Source organism: Anomaloglossus baeobatrachus, chromosome 2 (genome assembly GCF_048569485.1).
Source record: "Anomaloglossus baeobatrachus isolate aAnoBae1 chromosome 2, aAnoBae1.hap1, whole genome shotgun sequence".
Lineage (NCBI taxonomy): Eukaryota > Metazoa > Chordata > Amphibia > Anura > Aromobatidae > Anomaloglossus > Anomaloglossus baeobatrachus.
The window spans coordinates 790287862-790313337 of NC_134354.1; the positions used below are offsets into that span (position 1 = coordinate 790287862).

General features: G+C 55.6%; 1 protein-coding gene across 1 annotated transcript in view; it reads right to left on the bottom strand.

The window, feature by feature from the left end:
- Positions 1-16020: 16020 nt before the first annotated feature.
- The window catches only part of STARD10 (StAR related lipid transfer domain containing 10), a 61970-nt gene continuing 52514 nt past the window's right edge, over positions 16021-25476 (bottom strand). The window contains 4 exon segments of the mRNA XM_075337656.1: positions 16021-16725; positions 18807-18859; positions 23991-24041; positions 24044-24107. Coding sequence (XP_075193771.1) covers positions 16498-16725; positions 18807-18859; positions 23991-24041; positions 24044-24107 — 396 coding nt within the window. The 3' untranslated portion in view covers positions 16021-16497.

Here is a 25476-nt window from a genome sequence, read left to right on the forward strand (position 1 = left end):
TGCAGATAGGATCTTATCATGTATCTCTGTATACAGGGAGCTCCCCCTAGTGGTGGCTGCAGACAGGATATTATCATGTATCTCTGTATACAGGGAGCCCCCCCTAGTGGTGACTGCAGACAGGATCTTATCATGTATCTCTGTATACAGGGAGCCCCCCCTAGTGGTGACTGCAGACAGGATCTTATCATGTATCTCTGTATACAGGGAGCTCCCCCTAGTGGTGACTGCAGACAGGATCTTATCATGTATCTCTGCATACAGGGAGCTCCCCCTAGTGGAGGCTGCAGACAGGATATTATCATGTATATCTGTATACAGGGAGCTCCCCCTAGTGGTGACTGCAGACAGGATCTTATCATGTATCTCTGTATACAGGGAGCTCCCCCTAGTGGTGGCTGCAGACAGGATCTTATCATGTATCTGTGTATACAGGAGCTCCCCCTAGTGGTGGCTGCAGACAGGATCTTATCATGTATCTCTGTATACAGGGAGCTCCCCCTAGTGGTGGCTGCAGACAGGATCTTATCATGTATCTGTGTATACAGGAGCTCCCCCTAGTGGTGGCTTCAGACAGGATCTTATCATGTATCTCTGTATACAGGGAGCTCCCCCTAGTGGAGGCTGCAGACAGGATCTTATCATGTATCTCTGTATACAGGGAGCTCCCTCTAGTGGTGGCTGCAGACAGGATCTTATCATGTATCTCTGTATACAGTGAGCTCCCCCTAGTGGAGGCTGCAGACAGGATCTTATCATGTCTCTCTGTATACAGGGAGCTCCCCCTAGTGGAGGCTGCAGACAGGATCTTATCATGTATCTCTGTATACAGGGAGCTCCCCCTAGTGGAGGCTGCAGACAGGATCTTATCATGTATCTCTGTATACAGGGATCTCCCCCTAGTGGTGGCTGCAGACAAGATCTTATCATGTATCTCTGTATACAGGGATCTCCCCCTAGTGGTGGCTGCAGACAGAATCTTATCATGTATCTCTGTATACAGGGAGATCCCCCTAGTGGTGGCTGCAGACAGGATCTTCTCATATATCTCTGTATACAGGGAGCTCCCCCTAGTGGTGGCTGCAGACAGGATCTTATCATGTATCTCTGTATACAGGGAGCTCCCCCTGGTGGTGGCTGCAGACAGGATCTTATCATGTATCTCTGTATACAGGGAGCTCCCCCTAGTGGTGACTGCAGACAGGATCTTATCATGTATCTCTGTATACAGGGAGCTCCCCCTAGTGGTGTCTGCAGACAGGATCTTATCATGTATCTCTGTATACAGGGAGCTCCCCCTAGTGGTGGCTGCAGACAGGATCTTATCATGTATACCTGTATACAGGGAGCTCCCCCTAGTGGTGGCTGCAGACAGGATCTTATCATATATCTCTGTATACAGGGAGCTCCCCCTAGTGGTGGCTGCAGACAGGATCTTATCATGTATCTCTGTATACAGGAAGCTCCCCCTAGTGGTGGCTGCAGACAGGATCTTATCATGTATCTCTGTATACAGGGAGCTCCCCCTAGTGGTGGCTGCAGACAGGATGTTATCATGTATCTCTGTATACAGGGAGTTCCCCTTAGTGGTGGCTGCAGACAGGATCTTATCATGTATCTCTGTATACATGGAGCTCCCCCTAGTGGTGGCTGCAGACAGAATCTTATCATGTATCTCTGTATACAGGAAGCTCCCCCTAGTGGTGGCTGCAGACAGGATCTTATCATGTATCTCTGTATACAGGGAGCTCCCCCTAGTGGTGACTGCAGACAGGATCTTATCATGTATCTCTGTATACAGGGAGCTCTCCCTAGTGGTGGCTGCAGACAGGATCTTATCATGTATCTCTGTATACAGGGAGCTCCCTCTAGTGGTGACTGCAGACAGGATCTTATCATGTATCTCTGTATACAGGGAGCTCCCCCTAGTGGTGGCTGCAGACAGGATCTTATCATGTATCTCTGTATACAGGGAGCTCCCCCTAGTGGTGGCTGCAGACAGGATCTTATCATGTATCTCTGTATACAGGGAGCTCCCTCTAGTGGTGGCTGCAGACAGGATCTTATCATGTATCTCTGTATACAGGGAGCTCCCCCTAGTGGTGACTGCAGACAGGATCTTATCATGTATCTCTGTATACAGGAAGCTCCCCCTAGTGGTGGCTGCAGACAGGATCTTATCATGTATCTCTGTATACAGGGAGCTCCCCCTAGTGGAGGCTGCAGACAGGATCTTATCGTGTATCTCTGTATACAGGGAGCTCCCCCTAGTGGTGACTGCAGACAGGATCTTATCATGTATTTCTGTATACAGGGAGCTCCCTCTAGTGGTGACTGCAGACAGGATCTTATCATGTATCTCTGTATACAGGGAGCTCCCTCTAGTGGTGACTGCAGACAGGATCTTATCATGTATTTCTGTATACAGGGAGCTCCCTCTAGTGGTGGCTGCAGACAGGATCTTATCATGTATCTCTGTATATAGGGAGCTCCCCCTAGTGGTGGCTGCAGACAGGACCTTATCATGTATCTCTGTACACAGGGAGCTCCTCTAGTGGTGGCTGCAGACAGGATCTTATCATGTATCTCTGTATACAGGGAGCTCCCTCTAGTGGTGGCTGCAGACAGGATCTTATCATGTATCTCTGTATACAGGGAGCTCCCCCTAGTGGTGGCTGCAGACAGGATCTTATCATGTATCTCTGTATACAGGGAGCTCCCCCTAGTGGTGGCTGCAGACAGGATCTTATCATGTATCTCTGTATACAGGGAGCTCCCCTCTAGTGGTGGCTGCAGACAGGATCTTATCATGTATCGCTGTATACAGCGAGCTCCCCCTAGTGGTGGCTGCAGACAGGATCTTATCATGTATCTCTGTATACAGGGAGCTCCCCCTAGTGGTGGCTGCAGACAGGATCTTATCATGTATCTCTGTATACAGGGAGCTCCCCCTAGTGGTGAGTAAAGACAGGATCTTATCATGTATCTCTGTATACAGGGAGCTCCCTCTAGTGGTGGCTGCAGACAGGATCTTATCATGTATCTTTGTATACAGGGAGCTCCCCCTAGTGGTGGCTGCAGACAGGATCTTATCATGTATCTCTGTATACAGGGAGATCCCCCTAGTGATGGCTGCAGACAGGATCTTATCATGTATCTCTGTATACAGGGACCTCCCCCTAGTGGTGACTGCAGACAGGATCTTATCATGTATCCCTGTATACAGGGAGCTCCCCCTAGTGGTGACTGCAGACAGGATCTTATCATGTATCTCTGTATACAGGGAGCTCCCCCTAGTGGTGAGTAAAGACAGGATTTTATCATGTATCTCTGTATACAGGGAGCTCCCTCTAGTGGTGGCTGCAGACAGGATCTTATCATGTATCTCTGTATACAGGGAGATCCCCCTAGTGGTGACTGCAGACAGGATCTTATCATGTATCTCTGTATACAGGGAGCTCCCCCTAGTGGTGGCTGCAGACAGGATCTTATCATGTATCTCTGTATACAGGGAGATCCCCCTAGTGATGGCTGCAGACAGGATCTTATCATGTATCTCTGTATACAGGGACCTCCCCCTAGTGGTGACTGCAGACAGGATCTTATCATGTATCCCTGTATACAGGGAGCTCCCCCTAGTGGTGACTGCAGACAGGATCTTATCATGTATCTCTGTATACAGGGAGCTCCCCCTAGTGGTGAGTAAAGACAGGATTTTATCATGTATCTCTGTATACAGGGAGCTCCCTCTAGTGGTGGCTGCAGACAGGATCTTATCATGTATCTCTGTATACAGGGAGATCCCCCTAGTGGTGACTGCAGACAGGATCTTATCATGTATCTCTGTATACAGGGAGCTCCCCCTAGTGATGGCTGCAGACAGGATCTTATCATGTATCTCTGTATACAGGGACCTCCCCCTAGTGGTGACTGCAGACAGGATCTTATCATGTATCTCTGTATACAGGGAGATCCCCCTAGTGATGGCTGCAGACAGGATCTTATCATGTATCTCTGTATACAGGGAGCTCCCTCTAGTGGTGGCTGCAGACAGCATCTTATCATGTATTTCTGTATACAGGGACCTCCCCCTAGTGGTGACTGCAGACAGGATCTTATCATGTATCTCTGTATACAGGGAGATCCCCCTAGTGATGGCTGCAGACAGGATCTTATCATGTATCTCTGTATACAGGGACCTCCCCCTAGTGGTGACTGCAGACAGGATCTTATCATGTATCTCTGTATACAGGGAGATCCCCCTAGTGGTGGCTGCAGACAGGCTCTTATCATGTATCTCTGTATACAGGGAGCTCCCCCTAGTGGTGGCTGCAGACAGGATCTTATCATGTATCTCTGTATACAGGGACCTCCCCCTAGTGGTGACTGCAGACAGGATCTTATCATGTATCTCTGTATACAGGGAGATCCCCCTAGTGATGGCTGCAGACAGGATCTTATCATGTATCTCTGTATACAGGGACCTCCCCCTAGTGGTGACTGCAGACAGGATCTTATCATGTATCTCTGTATACAGGGAGATCCCCCTAGTGGTGGCTGCAGACAGGCTCTTATCATGTATCTCTGTATACAGGGAGCTCCCCCTAGTGGTGGCTGCAGACAGCATCTTATCATGTATTTCTGTATACAGGGACCTCCCCCTAGTGGTGACTGCAGACAGGATGTTATCATGTATCTCTGTATACAGGGAGCTCCCCCTAGTGGTGGCTGCAGACAGGATGTTATCATGTATCTCTGTATACAGGGAGTTCCCCTTAGTGGTGGCTGCAGACAGGATCTTATCATGTATCTCTGTATACATGGAGCTCCCCCTAGTGGTGGCTGCAGACAGAATCTTATCATGTATCTCTGTATACAGGAAGCTCCCCCTAGTGGTGGCTGCAGACAGGATCTTATCATGTATCTCTGTATACAGGGAGCTCCCCCTAGTGGTGACTGCAGACAGGATCTTATCATGTATCTCTGTATACAGGGAGCTCTCCCTAGTGGTGGCTGCAGACAGGATCTTATCATGTATCTCTGTATACAGGGAGCTCCCTCTAGTGGTGACTGCAGACAGGATCTTATCATGTATCTCTGTATACAGGGAGCTCCCCCTAGTGGTGGCTGCAGACAGGATCTTATCATGTATCTCTGTATACAGGGAGCTCCCCCTAGTGGTGGCTGCAGACAGGATCTTATCATGTATCTCTGTATACAGGGAGCTCCCTCTAGTGGTGGCTGCAGACAGGATCTTATCATGTATCTCTGTATACAGGGAGCTCCCCCTAGTGGTGACTGCAGACAGGATCTTATCATGTATCTCTGTATACAGGAAGCTCCCCCTAGTGGTGGCTGCAGACAGGATCTTATCATGTATCTCTGTATACAGGGAGCTCCCCCTAGTGGAGGCTGCAGACAGGATCTTATCGTGTATCTCTGTATACAGGGAGCTCCCCCTAGTGGTGACTGCAGACAGGATCTTATCATGTATTTCTGTATACAGGGAGCTCCCTCTAGTGGTGACTGCAGACAGGATCTTATCATGTATCTCTGTATACAGGGAGCTCCCTCTAGTGGTGACTGCAGACAGGATCTTATCATGTATTTCTGTATACAGGGAGCTCCCTCTAGTGGTGGCTGCAGACAGGATCTTATCATGTATCTCTGTATATAGGGAGCTCCCCCTAGTGGTGGCTGCAGACAGGACCTTATCATGTATCTCTGTACACAGGGAGCTCCTCTAGTGGTGGCTGCAGACAGGATCTTATCATGTATCTCTGTATACAGGGAGCTCCCTCTAGTGGTGGCTGCAGACAGGATCTTATCATGTATCTCTGTATACAGGGAGCTCCCCCTAGTGGTGGCTGCAGACAGGATCTTATCATGTATCTCTGTATACAGGGAGCTCCCCCTAGTGGTGGCTGCAGACAGGATCTTATCATGTATCTCTGTATACAGGGAGCTCCCCTCTAGTGGTGGCTGCAGACAGGATCTTATCATGTATCGCTGTATACAGCGAGCTCCCCCTAGTGGTGGCTGCAGACAGGATCTTATCATGTATCTCTGTATACAGGGAGCTCCCCCTAGTGGTGGCTGCAGACAGGATCTTATCATGTATCTCTGTATACAGGGAGCTCCCCCTAGTGGTGAGTAAAGACAGGATCTTATCATGTATCTCTGTATACAGGGAGCTCCCTCTAGTGGTGGCTGCAGACAGGATCTTATCATGTATCTTTGTATACAGGGAGCTCCCCCTAGTGGTGGCTGCAGACAGGATCTTATCATGTATCTCTGTATACAGGGAGATCCCCCTAGTGATGGCTGCAGACAGGATCTTATCATGTATCTCTGTATACAGGGACCTCCCCCTAGTGGTGACTGCAGACAGGATCTTATCATGTATCCCTGTATACAGGGAGCTCCCCCTAGTGGTGACTGCAGACAGGATCTTATCATGTATCTCTGTATACAGGGAGCTCCCCCTAGTGGTGAGTAAAGACAGGATTTTATCATGTATCTCTGTATACAGGGAGCTCCCTCTAGTGGTGGCTGCAGACAGGATCTTATCATGTATCTCTGTATACAGGGAGATCCCCCTAGTGGTGACTGCAGACAGGATCTTATCATGTATCTCTGTATACAGGGAGCTCCCCCTAGTGGTGGCTGCAGACAGGATCTTATCATGTATCTCTGTATACAGGGAGATCCCCCTAGTGATGGCTGCAGACAGGATCTTATCATGTATCTCTGTATACAGGGACCTCCCCCTAGTGGTGACTGCAGACAGGATCTTATCATGTATCCCTGTATACAGGGAGCTCCCCCTAGTGGTGACTGCAGACAGGATCTTATCATGTATCTCTGTATACAGGGAGCTCCCCCTAGTGGTGAGTAAAGACAGGATTTTATCATGTATCTCTGTATACAGGGAGCTCCCTCTAGTGGTGGCTGCAGACAGGATCTTATCATGTATCTCTGTATACAGGGAGATCCCCCTAGTGGTGACTGCAGACAGGATCTTATCATGTATCTCTGTATACAGGGAGCTCCCCCTAGTGATGGCTGCAGACAGGATCTTATCATGTATCTCTGTATACAGGGACCTCCCCCTAGTGGTGACTGCAGACAGGATCTTATCATGTATCTCTGTATACAGGGAGATCCCCCTAGTGATGGCTGCAGACAGGATCTTATCATGTATCTCTGTATACAGGGAGCTCCCTCTAGTGGTGGCTGCAGACAGCATCTTATCATGTATTTCTGTATACAGGGACCTCCCCCTAGTGGTGACTGCAGACAGGATCTTATCATGTATCTCTGTATACAGGGAGATCCCCCTAGTGATGGCTGCAGACAGGATCTTATCATGTATCTCTGTATACAGGGACCTCCCCCTAGTGGTGACTGCAGACAGGATCTTATCATGTATCTCTGTATACAGGGAGATCCCCCTAGTGGTGGCTGCAGACAGGCTCTTATCATGTATCTCTGTATACAGGGAGCTCCCCCTAGTGGTGGCTGCAGACAGGATCTTATCATGTATCTCTGTATACAGGGACCTCCCCCTAGTGGTGACTGCAGACAGGATCTTATCATGTATCTCTGTATACAGGGAGATCCCCCTAGTGATGGCTGCAGACAGGATCTTATCATGTATCTCTGTATACAGGGACCTCCCCCTAGTGGTGACTGCAGACAGGATCTTATCATGTATCTCTGTATACAGGGAGATCCCCCTAGTGGTGGCTGCAGACAGGCTCTTATCATGTATCTCTGTATACAGGGAGCTCCCCCTAGTGGTGGCTGCAGACAGCATCTTATCATGTATTTCTGTATACAGGGACCTCCCCCTAGTGGTGACTGCAGACAGGATCTTATCATGTATCTCTGTATACAGGGAGTTACCCCTAGTGGTGGCTGCAGACAGGATCTTATCATGTATCTCTGTATACAGGGAGTTACCCCTAGTGGAGGCTGCAGACAGGATCTTATCATGTATCCCTGTATACAGGGAGCTCCCCCTAGTGGTGGCTGCAGACAGGATCTTATCATGTATCTCTGTATACAGGGAGCTCCCCCTAGTAGTGACTGCAGACAGGATCTTATCATGTATCTCTGTATACAGGGAGTTACCCCTAGTGCTGGCTGCAGACAGGATCTTATCATGTATTTCTGTATACAGGGAGCTCCCCCTAGTGGTGGCTGCAGACAGGATCTTATCATGTATCTCTGTATACAGGGAGCTCCCCCTAGTGGTGACTGCAGACAGGATCTTATCATGTATCTCTGTATACAGGGAGCTCCCCCTAGTGGTGACTGCAGACAGGATCTTATCATGTATCTATGTATACAGGGAGCTCCCCCTAGTGGTGACTGCAGACAGGATATTATCATGTATCTCTGTATACTGGGAGCTCCCCCTAGTGGTGGCTGCAGACATGATCTTATCATGTATCTCTGTATACAGGAGCTCCCCCTAGTGGTGACTGCAGACAGGATATTATCATGTATCTCTGTATACTGGGAGCTCCCCCTAGTGGTGGCTGCAGACATGATCTTATCATGTATCTCTGTATACAGGGAGCTCCCCCTAGTGGTGACTGCAGACAGGATCTTATCATGTATCTCTGTATACAGGGAGCTCCCCCTAGTGGTAACTGCAGACAGGATCTTATCATGTATCTCTGTATACAGGGAGCTCCCCCTAGTGGTGACTGCAGACAGCATCTTATCATGTATCTCTGTATACAGGGAGCTCCCCCTAGTGGTGACTGCAGACGAGATTTTATCATGTATCTCTGTATACAGGGAGCTCCCCCTAGTGGTGACTGCAGACAGGATCTTATCATGTATCTCTGTATACAGGGAGCTCCCCCTAGTGGTGACTGCAGACAGGATCTTATCATGTATCGCTGTATACAGGGAACTCCCCCTAGTGGAGGCTGCAGACAGGATCTTATCATGTATCTCTGTATACAGGGAGCTCCCCCTAGTGGAGGCTGCAGACAGGATCTTATCATGTATCTCTGTATACAGCGAGCTCCCCCTAGTGGTGACTGCAGACGAGATCTTATCATTATCTCTGTATACAGGGAGCTCCCCCTAGTGGAGGCTACGGTCACGCTAGGTATGCATACAGCGACAGGGGAGTGAAACCCTGTGTCTAGCGAAGGGGGTGACGATGACCTCTGACCAAGCCTTGCCCTGGCTCCTAGCTGTCCTCACCACCCTAGATAGGTTCCACACGTATGCACCAAGCAGGATACCTGACACTGACTGACGCTGAACTGGTGGGCCCTAGGTATGGAGCAGATGGGACGAGCGCTTAGTCAACCCCACTAAGCTCTAAAGAAGACACAGGGATCACAAAGAGGGGGATGTGATTGAATAACTTATCTCCAAGAAGACTCAGGGAGAGAAACAGCAAGAATCGACGTTTCTTCTGATTAATACAAGCCGACTGCTGCATGCAAAGCCTGTATAGGAAGAAAACTATCACCAGCAAACACCAAGGGGAAATGGGGGTATTTAAGGACAGAAGGTGAAGTGATGATGATCAATAGCCAAAAGGTGAGGATATCCGCAGGGTCCTAAAGGGAAAAGGATTAACTCCAAGCAGAGAAGATACCATAGAATATATTTACACCACAGAGGGAAGAATAGAATGTCAGCGAGCAGTTTGAGGAGGCCAAATGTTGTGATCTTCTACAGCCGGACACCATAAGACTGACACTACACCAGCAGAATAGTGAGTGCAGCTCTGGAGTATAATACAGGAGGTAACTCAGGATCAGTAATGTAATATATGTACACAGTGACTGCACCAACAGAATAGTGAGTGCAGCTCTGGAGTATAATACAGGAGGTAACTCAGGATCAGTAATGTAATGTATGTACACAGTGACTGCACCAGCAGAATAGTGAGTGCAGCTCTAGAGTATAATACAGGAGGTAACTCAGGATCAGTAATGTATGTACACAGTGACTGCCCCAGCAGAATAGTGAGTGCAGCTCTGGAGTATAATACAGGAGGTAACTCAGGATCAGTAATGTAATGTGTGTACACAGTGACTGCACCAGCAGAATAGTGAGTGCAGCTCTGGAGTATAATACAGGAGGTAACTCAGGATCAGTAATGTAATGTATGTACACAGTGACTGCACCCGCAGAATAGTGAGTGCAGCTCTAGAGTATAATACAGGAGGTAACTCAGGATCAGTAATGTATGTACACAGTGACTGCCCCAGCAGAATAGTGAGTGCAGCTCTGGAGTATAATACAGGAGGTAACTCAGGATCAGTAATGTAATGTATGTACACAGTGACTGCACCAGCAGAATAGTGAGTGCAGCTCTAGAGTATAATACAGGAGGTAACTCAGGATCAGTAATGTATGTACACAGTGACTGCCCCAGCAGAATAGTGAGTGCAGCTCTGGAGTATAATACAGGAGGTAACTCAGGATCAGTAATGTAATGTGTGTACACAGTGACTGCACCAGCAGAATAGTGAGTGCAGCTCTGGAGTATAATACAGGAGGTAACTCAGGATCAGTAATGTAATGTATGTACACAGTGACTGCACCCGCAGAATAGTGAGTGCAGCTCTAGAGTATAATACAGGAGGTAACTCAGGATCAGTAATGTATGTACACAGTGACTGCCCCAGCAGAATAGTGAGTGCAGCTCTGGAGTATAATACAGGAGGTAACTCAGGATCAGTAATGTAATGTATGTACACAGTGACTGCACCAGCAGAATAGTGAGTGCAGCTCTAGAGTATAATACAGGAGGTAACTCAGGATCAGTAATGTATGTACACAGTGACTGCCCCAGCAGAATAGTGAGTGCAGCTCTGGAGTATAATACAGGAGGTAACTCAGGATCAGTAATGTAATGTATGTACACAGTGACTGCACCAGCAGAATAGTGAGTGCAGCTCTAGAGTATAATACAGGAGGTAACTCAGGATCAGTAATGTATGTACACAGTGACTGCCCCAGCAGAATAGTGAGTGCAGCTCTGGAGTATAATACAGGAGGTAACTCAGGATCAGTAATGTATGTTCACAGTGACTGCACCAGCAGAATAGTGAGTGCAGCTCTGGAGGATAATACAGGATCAGTGCAGAGTATGTAAGGTTGCTGGTTGACGGGTTCTTGTATATTCCTCGTTTCCTTGTTTATGAACCTTTCATGTGATAAATGCTATTCTCTGCAGATATGAAGTTAATCCAGGGGTGTAATATTATTGGTGCAGCCGTGCAGGGGCAATAAAGTGAATTTGCTCCCCGCAGTGGGGTATTTAATGTGCCGGCACCAGGCGGGTTCAGAACATTCTTACCTGCTCCATTAACCCCTTATCTGCCGGCTGATAGCGATTTGGGGTGACCGGTTCCCTTTAATGAGCAGCGTTTGGGCTCGGCCTCATTAGCGGCCTCTTTCCTTCGCTCCCGTGTGATCCGGGGTCTCGCTCGGTTCTCTCCAGTTTCTCAGCAGGGATTGTGATGTAGCAGAGCCGAGACGGTTATTTATGGTCTCGGGATATTAGTTCAGCCTCGCGCCGCATTATCCTAGAAGGAGCTAATTATTTCTGCGGTGAGCGTGTGCAGCGGGGACGACACCGTGATGGGGGGCTCGGGGGGGGGGGTCAGAAACTGGGCGACGGTGGGAGCTAAAGCCAGAGGGGGACGGAAAAGCTTTACTGCCCCCAATACACAAGCAATGAGTGCAGGGCGCAGCAGCTGATGTCACGACCCCGGGGGTCCACTGTATCGCTCACACCTGTCCGCAGCCCCCCGGGGGTGCGCTGTATCACTCACACCTGTCCACAGCCCCTGGGGGTCCGCTGTACCACTCACACCTGTCCGCAGCCCCCCGGGGGTCCACTGTATCACTCACACCTGTCCACAGCCCCTGGGGGTCCGCTGTATCACTCACACCTGTCCGCAGCTCCACGGGGGTCCGCTGTACCACTCGCACCTGTCCGCAGCCCCTGGGGGTCCGCTATATCACTCGCACCTGTCCGCAGCTCCTGGGTGTCCGCGGTATCATTCGCACCTGTCCGCAGCCCCCCGGGGGTCCGCTGTATCACTCGCACCTGTCCGCAGCCCCCCAGGGGTGCGCTGTATCACTCGCACATGTCCGCAGCCCCTGGGGGTCCGCTGTATCACTCGCACCTGTCCGCAGCCCCTGGGGGTCCGTGGTATCACTCGCACCTGTCCGCAGCCCCCCGGGGGTCCGCGGTATCACTCGCACCTGTCCGCAGCCCCCCGGGGGTCCACTGTATCACTCGCACCTGTCCACAGCCCCTGGGGGTCCGCTGTACCACTCACACCTGTCCGCAGCTCCGCGGGGGTCCGCTGTATCACTCGCACCTGTCCGCAGCTCCGCGGGGGTCCGCTGTATCACTCGCACCTGTCCGCAGCCCCTGGGGGTCCGCTATATCACTCGCACCTGTCCGCAGCTCCTGGGTGTCCGCGGTATCATTCGCACCTGTCCGCAGCCCCCCGGGGGTCCGCTGTATCACTCACACCTGTCCGCAGCCCCCCGGGGGTCTGCTGTATCACTCGCACCTGTCCGCAGCCCTTGGGGGTCCGCTGTATCACTCGCACCTGTCTGCAGCCCCTGGGGGTCCGCTGTATCACTCGCACCTGTCCGCAGCCCCCCGGGATTTATCCACTGCTGCAGATCTGTGACCACATTTACACTGTAACAGCCGTCCTGAGTGCGGACCCTGCAGTGTTGTCATGGGGACGTGCGGCAATGTCCACAGCACTAGGACTCCACGTGTGGATGTTAACCCTTCGCACGGTGCAGTGACGGTGCCCTTGTCCTGAGCCGTTTTCCGCCATATACCGGCCTCCCTGCGCCCGTCCCGGAGCTTCTTCCCGATTTTAGTATCGGGGGTTCTGTAATGTCGGGGTCCTGGCCGCTGAGACATGAGGAGCGGGGTGCAGACGCTGCCGGGGATCCGCAGGGGGCGCTGTACCCCCATTACAGTAGTATCTCAGGAGAGCGGCTGTAATCTGCACTCACGGCCAGGAGGTGGCGCTCTCCCGACAGACATCAACGCGCTGACTGTCTCCATGTTGTCATGGTAACAGCGCTGACAGTCCCCACATACTGAGAGCAATTCCTCTCCCCATAGGATCGGGATGTGGCTGATAAAATATATTAACCCCCTCATGGGCCGGAGGATAGTTATAGGAGCAGGACGTTTCAGCAGAGGTGCAGCTCGGAGGGGGGGGGGTGAAGCTTCGGAGGGGGCCACTAACCAGGGAACCGTGGAAACAACTAGAGGCGCAGCCTAATACTAATACTGGATACAGGGGGGTCTCAGTTGACGACTGAAGGTCACTACACAGAGGCCAACACTGATATTACCACCATACAGTGACCGTATAGTGCTATATACCAGCTCTGGAGGACATCTAAGAGATCCCAGCAGTTATAGATGGAGACTTACTGCGGACGTTGTTTCTGATGGAGTCGATCACTTTCCCGTCTTTTACATCTGGCCCAGACCGACATGACGACTTCTCCAGCCACAGCTTGTCTGCGGAGGATCCAGCACAACACGTCAGACTCCTCACATTACCAGCCCCATCCTGCTGGTACCCCAATACTGCGCCGCTGCTGCGTATGTGCCCCAATTACTACTCCTGCTGTGCGGTACAATAACTGTGCTCCTCTTACTGCCCCATATAGTAATGGCCCCCACAGCTCCCCTATACACGGTATAATGGCCCCCACAGCTCCCTATACACGGTATGATGGGCCCACAGCTCCCCTATACACGGTATAATGGCCCCCACAGCTCCCCTATACACGGTATGATGGCCCCACAGCTCCCCTATACACGGTATGATGGCCCCCACAGCTCCCCTATACACGGTATGATGGCCCCCACAGCTCCCCTATACACAGTATGATGGCCCCCACAGCTCCCCTATACACGGTATGATGGCCCCCACAGCTCCCCTATACACGGTATAATGGCCCCCACAGCTCCCCTATACACGGTATGATGGCCCCCACAGCTCCCCTATACACGGTATGATGGCCCCCACAGCTCCCCTATACACGGTATGATGGCCCCCACAGCTCCCCTATACACGGTATGATGGCCCCCACAGCTCCCCTATACACGGCATGACGGGCCCCACACCTCCCCTATACACGGCATGACGGGCCCCACACCTCCCCTATACACGGCATGACGGGCCCCACACCTCCCCTATACACGGCATGACGGGCCCCACACCTCCCCTATACACGGCATGACGGGCCCCACACCTCCCCTATACACGGCATGACGGGCCCCACACCTCCCCTATACACGGCATGACGGGCCCCACACCTCCCCTATACACGGCATGACGGGCCCCACACCTCCCCTATACACGGCATGACGGGCCCCACACCTCCCCTATACACGGCATGACGGGCCCCACACCTCCCCTATACACGGCATGACGGGCCCCACACCTATACACGGCATGACGGGCCCCACACCTCCCCTATACACGGCATGACGGGCCCCACACCTCCCCTATACACGGCATGACGGGCCCCACACCTCCCCTATACACGGCATGACGGGCCCCACACCTCCCCTATACACGGCATGACGGGCCCCACACCTCCCCTATACACGGCATGAGGGCCCCACACCTCCCCTATACACGGCATGAGGGCCCCACACCTCCCCTATACACGGCATGACGGGCCCCACACCTCCCCTATACACGGCATGACGGGCCCCACACCTCCCCTATACACGGCATGAGGGCCCCACACCTCCCCTATACACGGCATGAGGGCCCCACACCTCCCCTATACACGGCATGAGGGCCCCACACCTCCCCTATACACGGCATGAGGGCCCCACACCTCCCCTATACACGGCATGAGGGCCCCACACCTCCCCTATACACAGTATGACGGGCCCCACACCTCCCCTATACACGGTATAATGGCCCCCACAGCTCCCCTATACACAGTATGATGGGTCCACACCTCCCCTATACACAGTATGATGGACCCACACCTCCCCTATACACAGTATGATGGGCCCAGAGCTCACCCATGCTGTATAAAGACCCCCACAGTAGCTCCCACACTGTATAATGGCCCCCCCATTAGCACCCACACTGTATAATGGCCCCCCCATTAGCACCCACACTGTATAATGGCCCCCCCATTAGCACCCACACTGTATAATGGCCCCCCCACATTAGCTCCCTTGCTGTATAAGAGCCCCCCCATAGTACTACTTAGAATGTATAATGGCCCCCACAGTCCTCACTGCAGTGTATGAGGGTCCCCCATATGTATTTTTGCCCCCACAGTCCTCACTGCAGTGTATGAGGGTCCCCCATATGTATTTTTGCCCCCACAGTCCTCACTGCAGTGTATGAGGGTCCCCCATATGTATTTTTGCCCCCACAGTCCTCACTGCAGTGTATGAGGGTCCCCCATATGTATTTTTGCCTCCATAGTCCCATCACACTTTATAATAAAATCCTCGTATACTCTGGTAATCCGGGCTCCTGATGGCTCCAGCGCAGGCGGATCATCGTGCGGTCGTCAGAGTCCGGCACTGCGCGATGATGTCACGCTGCTGGTACTCAGTCGCCCTGCGTGCGCCGGCGCCATCATCCTGCCGTTCTGTAGGCCACAGGCTTATCCAGCCCTGCAGTCCAGAGTACAGAGCCGTGCAGGGAGAGCGAGGCTCCTGATCTGCCGCAGAGATGAAATAGACGGACATGTGCTGCAGATGACAGCGGCAGCAGCTCTGGGCGGCCCCTCTGATCGAAGGATAAGGGGTCGACTGCCCCCCCCCACCCCCCACCCCCCCTGCAGCGATTCTGCCGCATATCAGGTAAGGCATTAATTTTCTACAAGGCAGCTCATGAGATGCACCATGTGATTTCAGCAGAATTATGAATGCAGCTCTGGATGTGACCGGACAATGAAAGAAAAATGACCAACGGAGAGAAAGCAAAGCTCATCACATGAAGAAACAAGAATAAAGTTTTAATATTTCTGTGGAGGCGGATGACGGCGCCGGACCCTCACCGCGATGCCTGCCGCCTGCCCGTCATGAAGTCACACGTACCGCTGCGTCCTCCCGTCTACGTAAAGCACAGTAATGGCGGTGACGCCGCGGCCGTACACTCACAATCACATAGGAAACAACTGAGACATTACAGTAATGTGGCCGGACCCCGGCTCTGCGCTATAGGGTGACGCGCACTCGGAGATCCGGACCCTCATCCTCATCATCCTCATCATCCTCAGCTCTTCCCAGAGAAGTCACCGACAACAACGAGCAGAAGCCGCCACCTTTGGGTTTGGTATAAAAATCTTTTCTTTCCCTTTAAAACCTACTTCCCCCTCCCCACCTGGACCTCTTCCGCTGACTTCACATTCACAGAGTGGGGTCCGGTGGGGTCCCCGTATCAGTGTCAGTCTGGTGGGGGGTCCGCACCGTCAGTTCACGCTGTCCTCGTCGCTGACCTCCCCCCGGTCGTCCTTGGTCTCTGCCACACAACTCTCATCTATGTTCTCCAGGGAGTCGGCGTGCTGGACGGACACCTCGGACAGGCGGATGGTGGGCAGCGTGCTCTGCTCGGGGTACAGCCAGGGCTTGTGCTGGGGGTTGTGCTTCTTCTTCCAGTCCGGATACTTCAGGCAGGCCTTATACATCTTCTTCATGGCCTAGAGAAAGAGGAGAGTAGTCCATAACAGACACCGCCACCTGAAGCCATTACTGGCCGCAGCACCCCGACCTACCACCTGCACGCGGCTTCCCTCCCACACTGCACTCTGCTCTGCAAGCACTCAACAGCCCGCTGCCCACTGCAGCACTCTACATCCCGCTCTCCCCCTGCAGCACTCTACATCCCGCTCCCCCCTGCAGCACTCTACATCCTGCTCTCCCCCCCGCAGCACTCTACATCCCGCATCCCCCCTGCAGCAGCACTCTACAGCCCGCTCCCCCTTCCCGCAGCGACACTCTACTTCCTGCTCTCCCCCCCGCAGCGGCACTCTACAGCCCGCTCACCCTTCCTGCAGCGGCACTCTACAGCCCGCTCTCCCCCTGCAGCAGCACTCTACAGCCTGTCCCTCCCCCCAAGCAGCACTCTACATCCCGCTCCCCCCAGCAGCACCACTCTACATCCTGCTCTCCCCCCCGCAGCACTCTACATCCCGCTCCCCCCAGCAGCACCACTCTACATCCCGCCCCCCCCAGCAGCACCACTCTACATCCCGCCCCCCCCAGCAGCACCACTCTACATCCCGCCCCCCCCCGCAGCACCACTCTACATCCCGCTCCCCCCAGCAGCACCACTCTACATCCCGCCCCCCCCGCAGCACCACTCTACATCCCGCTCCCCCCAGCAGCACCACTCTACATCCCGCCCCCCCCAGCAGCACCACTCTACATCCCGCCCCCCCAGCACCCTATATCCTGCTCTTCCTCCGCAGCACTCTACTTTTGCCCTAGAGGAGGGCTCATATTATTACCATCACAGATCCTAGTAGGCTCCACGACAAAAAGGTGAGTACATGTTCTAAACATTCAGTAAACCTAGGTTTGTGCGGCTGCTGAGGTAAAGCGCAGGGTCTACACCGGATACAATGTATCAACTTCTCAGAAAAGAGGACAAGCACAGCCCAGGATGACTGCCAATGAACAGAGACGGTTCTCAATCACTGACAGCAAGCAGATATTAAATGTGAGAGATTTAGGCTACTTTCACACTTGCGTTCAGCGGAGTCCGTCACTATGGAGAATAACGCAGTCCGTTAACGCACTGCGCTATTCTCCATAGACTTGTATGGATGACGCACTGTAACGCAAGTGTCAGCGTTGCATCCGCCGGACGACGCAGCGTCATTATTTTGACGCTGCGCCTGGTGGATGGAACGCTGCATGTAACGTTTTTTTGAGCAGTGGAAACCTATATTTTTCACTGCGCATGCCCTCTTTTTTTTTTTTTTTTAATCACAAACTTTATTTTATTTCTGGGTGGCCGAACGTTCAGCTGAGCGCTCGGCCGCCGGCATGTCAGGGCACTCAGCTGAGCGCTCGGCCACCGCCATGTCAGGGCACTCAGCTGAGCGCTCGGCCGCCGCCATGTCAGGGCACTCAGCTGAGCGCTCGGCCGCCGCCATGTCAGGGCACTCAGCTGAGCGCTCGGCCGCCGCCATGTCAGGGCACTCAGCTGTTCGCCCGGCCGCCGGCATGTCAGGGCACTCAGCTGAGCGCTCGGCCGCCGGCATGTCAGGGCACTCAGCTGTTCGCCCGGCCGCCGGCATGTCAGGGCACTCAGCTGAGCGCTCGGCCGCCGGCATGTCAGGGCACTCAGCTGTTCGCCCGGCCGCCGGCATGTTATAGCGCTCAGCTGAGCGCTCGGCCGCCGGCATGTCAGTGCACTCAGCTGAGCGCTCGGGCGCCGGCATGTGAGAGCACTCGGCCGCCGGCTATTAAGAGCGATCAGCTGATCGTTCACAATAGTCGGCTGCCGGTACTGTAAAGAAAAAATAAATAAATAAATAAATAAATAACACTTTCCGTTATTTTGTACGATCCGTAGCATTGCGTTGTGCCACTATATGCAACACATCCGTCACACAACGCAATGCTACGGAAGCCGTCCAACGCAAGTGTGAAACTAGCCTTAGACACAAAGTCTATTAGAAGGTTGCAAAAGATTTTTTTTTTATCCCTTAAAAATTGCAAATAACCACCCAACCCCCAACAAATCCCCCCCAAATAGTCACATGCCACTTACTTTTGGTGCCAGGAACTGAGAGGACTTGTTCACCACCCACTTAGGCAAAGACCCTGCAGAGGAGACAGAGCAGAGGTCATAGGAGAGGAGAGGAGAAGAGAGGAGAGGAGGGGGAGACAGAGCAGAGGAGAGGAGGGGGAGACAGGGCAGAGGAGAGGAGGGGGAGACAGGGCAGAGGAGAGGAGGGGGAGACAGGGCAGAGGAGAGGAGGGGGAGACAGGGCAGAGGAGAGGAGGGGGAGACAGGGCAGAGGAGAGGAGGGGGAGACAGGGCAGAGGAGAGGAGGGGGAGACAGGGCAGAGGAGAGGAGGGGGAGACAGGGCAGAGGACAGGAGGGGGAGACAGGGCAGAGGACAGGAGGGGGAGACAGGGCAGAGGACAGGAGGGGGAGACAGGGCAGAGGACAGGAGGGGGAGACAGGGCAGAGGAGAGGAGGGGGAGACAGGGCAGAGGAGAGGAGGGGGAGACAGGGCAGAGGAGAGGAGGGGGAGACAGGGCAGAGGAGAGGAGGGGGAGACAGGGCAGAGGAGAGGAGGGGGAGACAGGGCAGAGGAGAGGAGGGGGAGACAGGGCAGAGGACAGGAGGGGGAGACAGGGCAGAGGACAGGAGGGGGAGACAGGGCAGAGGACAGGAGGGGGAGACAGGGCAGAGGACAGGAGGGGGAGACAGGGCAGAGGACAGGAGGGGGAGACAGGGCAGAGGACAGGAGGGGGAGACAGGGCAGAGGACAGGAGGGGGAGACAGGGCAGAGGACAGGAGGGGGAGACAGGGCAGAGGACAGGAGGGGGAGACAGGGCAGAGGACAGGAGGGGGAGACAGGGCAGAGGACAGGAGGGGGAGACAGGGCAGAGGACAGGAGGGGGAGACAGGGCAGAGGACAGGAGGGGGAGACAGGGCAGAGGACAGGAGGGGGAGACAGGGCAGAGGACAGGAGGGGGAGACAGGGCAGAGGACAGGAGGGGGAGACAGGGCAGAGGACAGGAGGGGGAGACAGGGCAGAGGACAGGAGGGGGAGACAGGGCAGAGGACAGGAGGGGGAGACAGGGCAGAGGACAGGAGGGGGAGACAGGGCAGAGGACAGGAGGGGGAGACAGGGCAGAGGACAGGAGGGGGAGACAGGGCAGAGGACAGGAGGGGGAGACAGGGCAGAGGACAGGAGGGGGAGACAGGGCAGAGGACAGGAGGGGGAGACAGGGCAGAGGACAGGAGGGGGAGACAGGGCAGAGGACAGGAGGGGGAGACAGGGCAGAGGACAGGAGGGGGAGACAGGGCAGAGGACAGGAGGGGGAGACAGGGCAGAGGACAGGAGGGGGAGACAGGGCAGAGGACAGGAGGGGGAGACAGGGCAGAGGACAGGAGGGGGAGACAGGGCAGAGGACAGGAGGGGGAGACAGGGCAGAGGACAGGAGGGGGAGACAGGGCAGAGGACAGGAGGGGGAGACAGGGCAGAGGACAGGAGGGGGAGACAGGGCAGAGGACAGGAGGGGGAGACAGGGCAGAGGACAGGAGGGGGAGACAGGGCAGAGGACAGGAGGGGGAGACAGGGCAGAGGACAGGAGGGGGAGACAGGGCAGAGGACAGGAGGGGGAGACAGGGCAGAGGACAGGAGGGGGAGACAGGGCAGAGGACAGGAGGGGGAGACAGGGCAGAGGACAGGAGGGGGAGACAGGGCAGAGGACAGGAGGGGGAGACAGGGCAGAGGACAGGAGGGGGAGACAGGGCAGAGGAGAGGAGGGGGAGACAGGGCAGAGGACAGGAGGGGGAGACAGGGCAGAGGACAGGAGGGGGAGACAGGGCAGAGGACAGGAGGGGGAGACAGGGCAGAGGACAGGAGGGGGAGACAGGGCAGAGGACAGGAGGGGGAGACAGGGCAGAGGACAGGAGGGGGAGACAGGGCAGAGGACAGGAGGGGAGACAGGGCAGAGGACAGGAGGGGGAGACAGGGCAGAGGACAGGAGGGGGAGACAGGGCAGAGGACAGGAGGGGGAGACAGGGCAGAGGACAGGAGGGGAGACAGGGCAGAGGACAGGAGGGGGAGACAGGGCAGAGGAGAGGAGGGGGAGACAGGGCAGAGGACAGGAGGGGGAGACAGGGCAGAGGACAGGAGGGGGAGACAGGGCAGAGGACAGGAGGGGGAGACAGGGCAGAGGACAGGAGGGGGAGACAGGGCAGAGGACAGGAGGGGGAGACAGGGCAGAGGACAGGAGGGGGAGACAGGGCAGAGGACAGGAGGGGGAGACAGGGCAGAGGAGCAGGAGGGGGAGACAGGGCAGAGGACAGGAGGGGGAGACAGGGCAGAGGACAGGAGGGGGAGACAGGGCAGAGGACAGGAGGGGGAGACAGGGCAGAGGACAGGAGGGGGAGACAGGGCAGAGGACAGGAGGGGGAGACAGGGCAGAGGACAGGAGGGGGAGACAGGGCAGAGGACAGGAGGGGGAGACAGGGCAGAGGACAGGAGGGGGAGACAGGGCAGAGGACAGGAGGGGAGACAGGGCAGAGGACAGGAGGGGGAGACAGGGCAGAGGAGAGGAGGGGGAGACAGGGCAGAGGAGAGGAGGGGGAGACAGGGCAGAGGAGAGGAGGGGGAGACAGGGCAGAGGACAGGAGGGGGAGACAGGGCAGAGGACAGGAGGGGGAGACAGGGCAGAGGACAGGAGGGGGAGACAGGGCAGAGGACAGGAGGGGGAGACAGGGCAGAGGACAGGAGGGGGAGACAGGGCAGAGGACAGGAGGGGGAGACAGGGCAGAGGACAGGAGGGGGAGACAGGGCAGAGGACAGGAGGGGGAGACAGGGCAGAGGACAGGAGGGGGAGACAGGGGCAGAGGACAGGAGGGGGAGACAGGGCAGAGGACAGGAGGGGGAGACAGGGCAGAGGACAGGAGGGGGAGACAGGGCAGAGGACAGGAGGGGGAGACAGGGCAGAGGACAGGAGGGGGAGACAGGGCAGAGGACAGGAGGGGGAGACAGGGCAGAGGACAGGAGGGGGAGACAGGGCAGAGGACAGGAGGGGGAGACAGGGCAGAGGACAGGAGGGGGAGACAGGGCAGAGGACAGGAGGGGGAGACAGGGCAGAGGACAGGAGGGGGAGACAGGGCAGAGGACAGGAGGGGGAGACAGGGCAGAGGACAGGAGGGGGAGACAGGGCAGAGGACAGGAGGGGGAGACAGGGCAGAGGACAGGAGGGGGAGACAGGGCAGAGGACAGGAGGGGGAGACAGGGCAGAGGACAGGAGGGGGAGACAGGGCAGAGGACAGGAGGGGGAGACAGGGCAGAGGACAGGAGGGGGAGACAGGGCAGAGGACAGGAGGGGGAGACAGGGCAGAGGACAGGAGGGGGAGACAGGGCAGAGGACAGGAGGGGGAGACAGGGCAGAGGACAGGAGGGGGAGACAGGGCAGAGGACAGGAGGGGGAGACAGGGCAGAGGACAGGAGGGGGAGACAGGGCAGAGGACAGGAGGGGGAGACAGGGCAGAGGACAGGAGGGGGAGACAGGGCAGAGGACAGGAGGGGGAGACAGGGCAGAGGACAGGAGGGGGAGACAGGGCAGAGGACAGGAGGGGGAGACAGGGCAGAGGACAGGAGGGGGAGACAGGGGCAGAGGACAGGAGGGGGAGACAGGGCAGAGGACAGGAGGGGGAGACAGGGCAGAGGACAGGAGGGGGAGACAGGGCAGAGGACAGGAGGGGGAGACAGGGCAGAGGACAGGAGGGGGAGACAGGGCAGAGGACAGGAGGGGGAGACAGGGCAGAGGACAGGAGGGGGAGACAGGGCAGAGGACAGGAGGGGGAGACAGGGCAGAGGACAGGAGGGGGAGACAGGGCAGAGGACAGGAGGGGGAGACAGGGCAGAGGACAGGAGGGGGAGACAGGGCAGAGGACAGGAGGGGGAGACAGGGCAGAGGACAGGAGGGGGAGACAGGGCAGAGGACAGGAGGGGGAGACAGGGCAGAGGACAGGAGGGGGAGACAGGGCAGAGGACAGGAGGGGGAGACAGGGCAGAGGACAGGAGGGGGAGACAGGGCAGAGGACAGGAGGGGGAGACAGGGCAGAGGACAGGAGGGGGAGACAGGGCAGAGGACAGGAGGGGGAGACAGGGCAGAGGACAGGAGGGGGAGACAGGGCAGAGGACAGGAGGGGGAGACAGGGCAGAGGACAGGAGGGGGAGACAGGGCAGAGGACAGGAGGGGGAGACAGGGCAGAGGACAGGAGGGGGAGACAGGGCAGAGGACAGGAGGGGGAGACAGGGCAGAGGACAGGAGGGGGAGACAGGGCAGAGGACAGGAGGGGGAGACAGGGCAGAGGACAGGAGGGGGAGACAGGGCAGAGGACAGGAGGGGGAGACAGGGCAGAGGACAGGAGGGGGAGACAGGGCAGAGGACAGGAGGGGAGACAGGGCAGAGGACAGGAGGGGAGACAGGGCAGAGGACAGGAGGGGGAGACAGGGCAGAGGACAGGAGGGGGAGACAGGGCAGAGGACAGGAGGGGGAGACAGGGCAGAGGACAGGAGGGGGAGACAGGGCAGAGGACAGGAGGGGGAGACAGGGCAGAGGACAGGAGGGGGAGACAGGGCAGAGGACAGGAGGGGGAGACAGGGCAGAGGACAGGAGGGGGAGACAGGGCAGAGGACAGGAGGGGGAGACAGGGCAGAGGACAGGAGGGGGAGACAGGGCAGAGGACAGGAGGGGGAGACAGGGCAGAGGACAGGAGGGGGAGACAGGGCAGAGGACAGGAGGGGGAGACAGGGCAGAGGACAGGAGGGGGAGACAGGGCAGAGGACAGGAGGGGGAGACAGGGCAGAGGACAGGAGGGGGAGACAGGGCAGAGGACAGGAGGGGGAGACAGGGCAGAGGACAGGAGGGGGAGACAGGGCAGAGGACAGGAGGGGGAGACAGGGCAGAGGACAGGAGGGGGAGACAGGGCAGAGGACAGGAGGGGGAGACAGGGCAGAGGACAGGAGGGGAGACAGGGCGAGGACAGAGGGGAGACAGGGCAGAGGACAGGAGGGGGAGACAGGGCAGAGGACAGGAGGGGGAGACAGGGCAGAGGACAGGAGGGGGAGACAGGGCAGAGGACAGGAGGGGGAGACAGAGCAGAGGAGGGAGACAGAGCACAAGTCAGAGCATTCCTCCTCACCAGAGCATTAGTCCTTACTCCCATCATCTCCAGCACCAGGTACTACTCACCTCTAGGGTCCACCTGGGCCAGGTACATGAGGGTGCAGTTGTTGGGGCCCCCTCCTGGATGAGGTAGCCCGTCTGTATGGACACGGCTCGCACCAGGTCCTTTTTGGGGGGATATTTCTGTAATTCCAGAGACAGAGGAGAAATCGTAAAAACTTTAGCATCACATTTTTGGCAATTTAAAGTGACACGGCAGCTGTAAAACAAGGTTTACCCTGGTAAGTAACTTCTTAAATACTTCACATTGTTAATTTTGTACTGATCCTGCATTATATCAGGCCTTATCCTCCAGAGCTGCACTCACTATTCTGCTGTTACATCAGGTCTTATCCTCCAGTCACCTCCAGAGCTGCACTCACTATTCTGCTGTTACATCATGTCTTATCCTCCAGAGCTGCATTTCGGACTCTTCTGGCTTCCTGACGGTGGTCCGGCAATATCACCATTGTGCCCCATATGTGCAGTGTCTGCCCGGAGAGTGCCCTGCTGTTGTGCATCTTGGCCAAACACTGTATTATATCACAGATAAATGTCTGATATAGTTAAAAAATCTATACTACCAAAGTGCAAAAACCCGAGAATCTGCAGCTCTAGATGTGACTGGAGTAGAGCACATGTGACTTAGGATCTAATGACTGGCAGCCATTATATGGATTGTAGAGGAGCTGACCGCAGATCCTTCTCCATGGTCCTGATCTGTGTGAATGCAGCGAGTTATATACTGTACGTGTGTAACCTATAGCTCACATATACAATACTCACATGGAAAGCGGCAAGTGCTCAGGCCACAGAGATATTATATCAGGACAGTCCGGGGTAAAGTAGAGGCATGTAATGGGGATTGCATCATTTCATACTATTTATTGTAAAAGCCAACACAAGTGGTGGGTACACCCCTCCACCCCGCCACAAATCCACCCCGCCACAAATCCACCCTGCCATCCCTCACCCCTCCACCCCGCCACAAATCCACCCCGCCACAAATCCACCCCGCCACAAATCCACCCTGCCATCCCTCACCCCTCCACCCCGCCACAAATCCACCCCGCCACAAATCCACCCCGCCACAAATCCACCCTGCCATCCCTCACCCCTCCACAAATCCACCCTGCCATCCCTCACCCCGCCACAAATCCACCCTGCCACAAATCCCCCCCTGCCATCCCTCACCCCTCCACAAATCCACCCTGCCATCCCTCACCCCTCCACCCCTCACCCCGCCACAAATCCACCCTGCCATCCCTCACCCCTCCACAAATCCACCCTGCCATCCCTCACCCCTCCACCCCGCCACAAATCCACCCTGCCATCCCTCACCCCTCCACCCCGCCACAAATCCACTTTGCCATCCCTCACCCCTCCACAAATCCACCCTGCCATCCCTCACCCCTCCACAAATCCACCCTGCCATCCCTCACCCCTCCATCCCGCCACAAATCCACCCCGCCACCCCTCACCCCTCCTCCACAAATCCACCCCGCCACCCCTC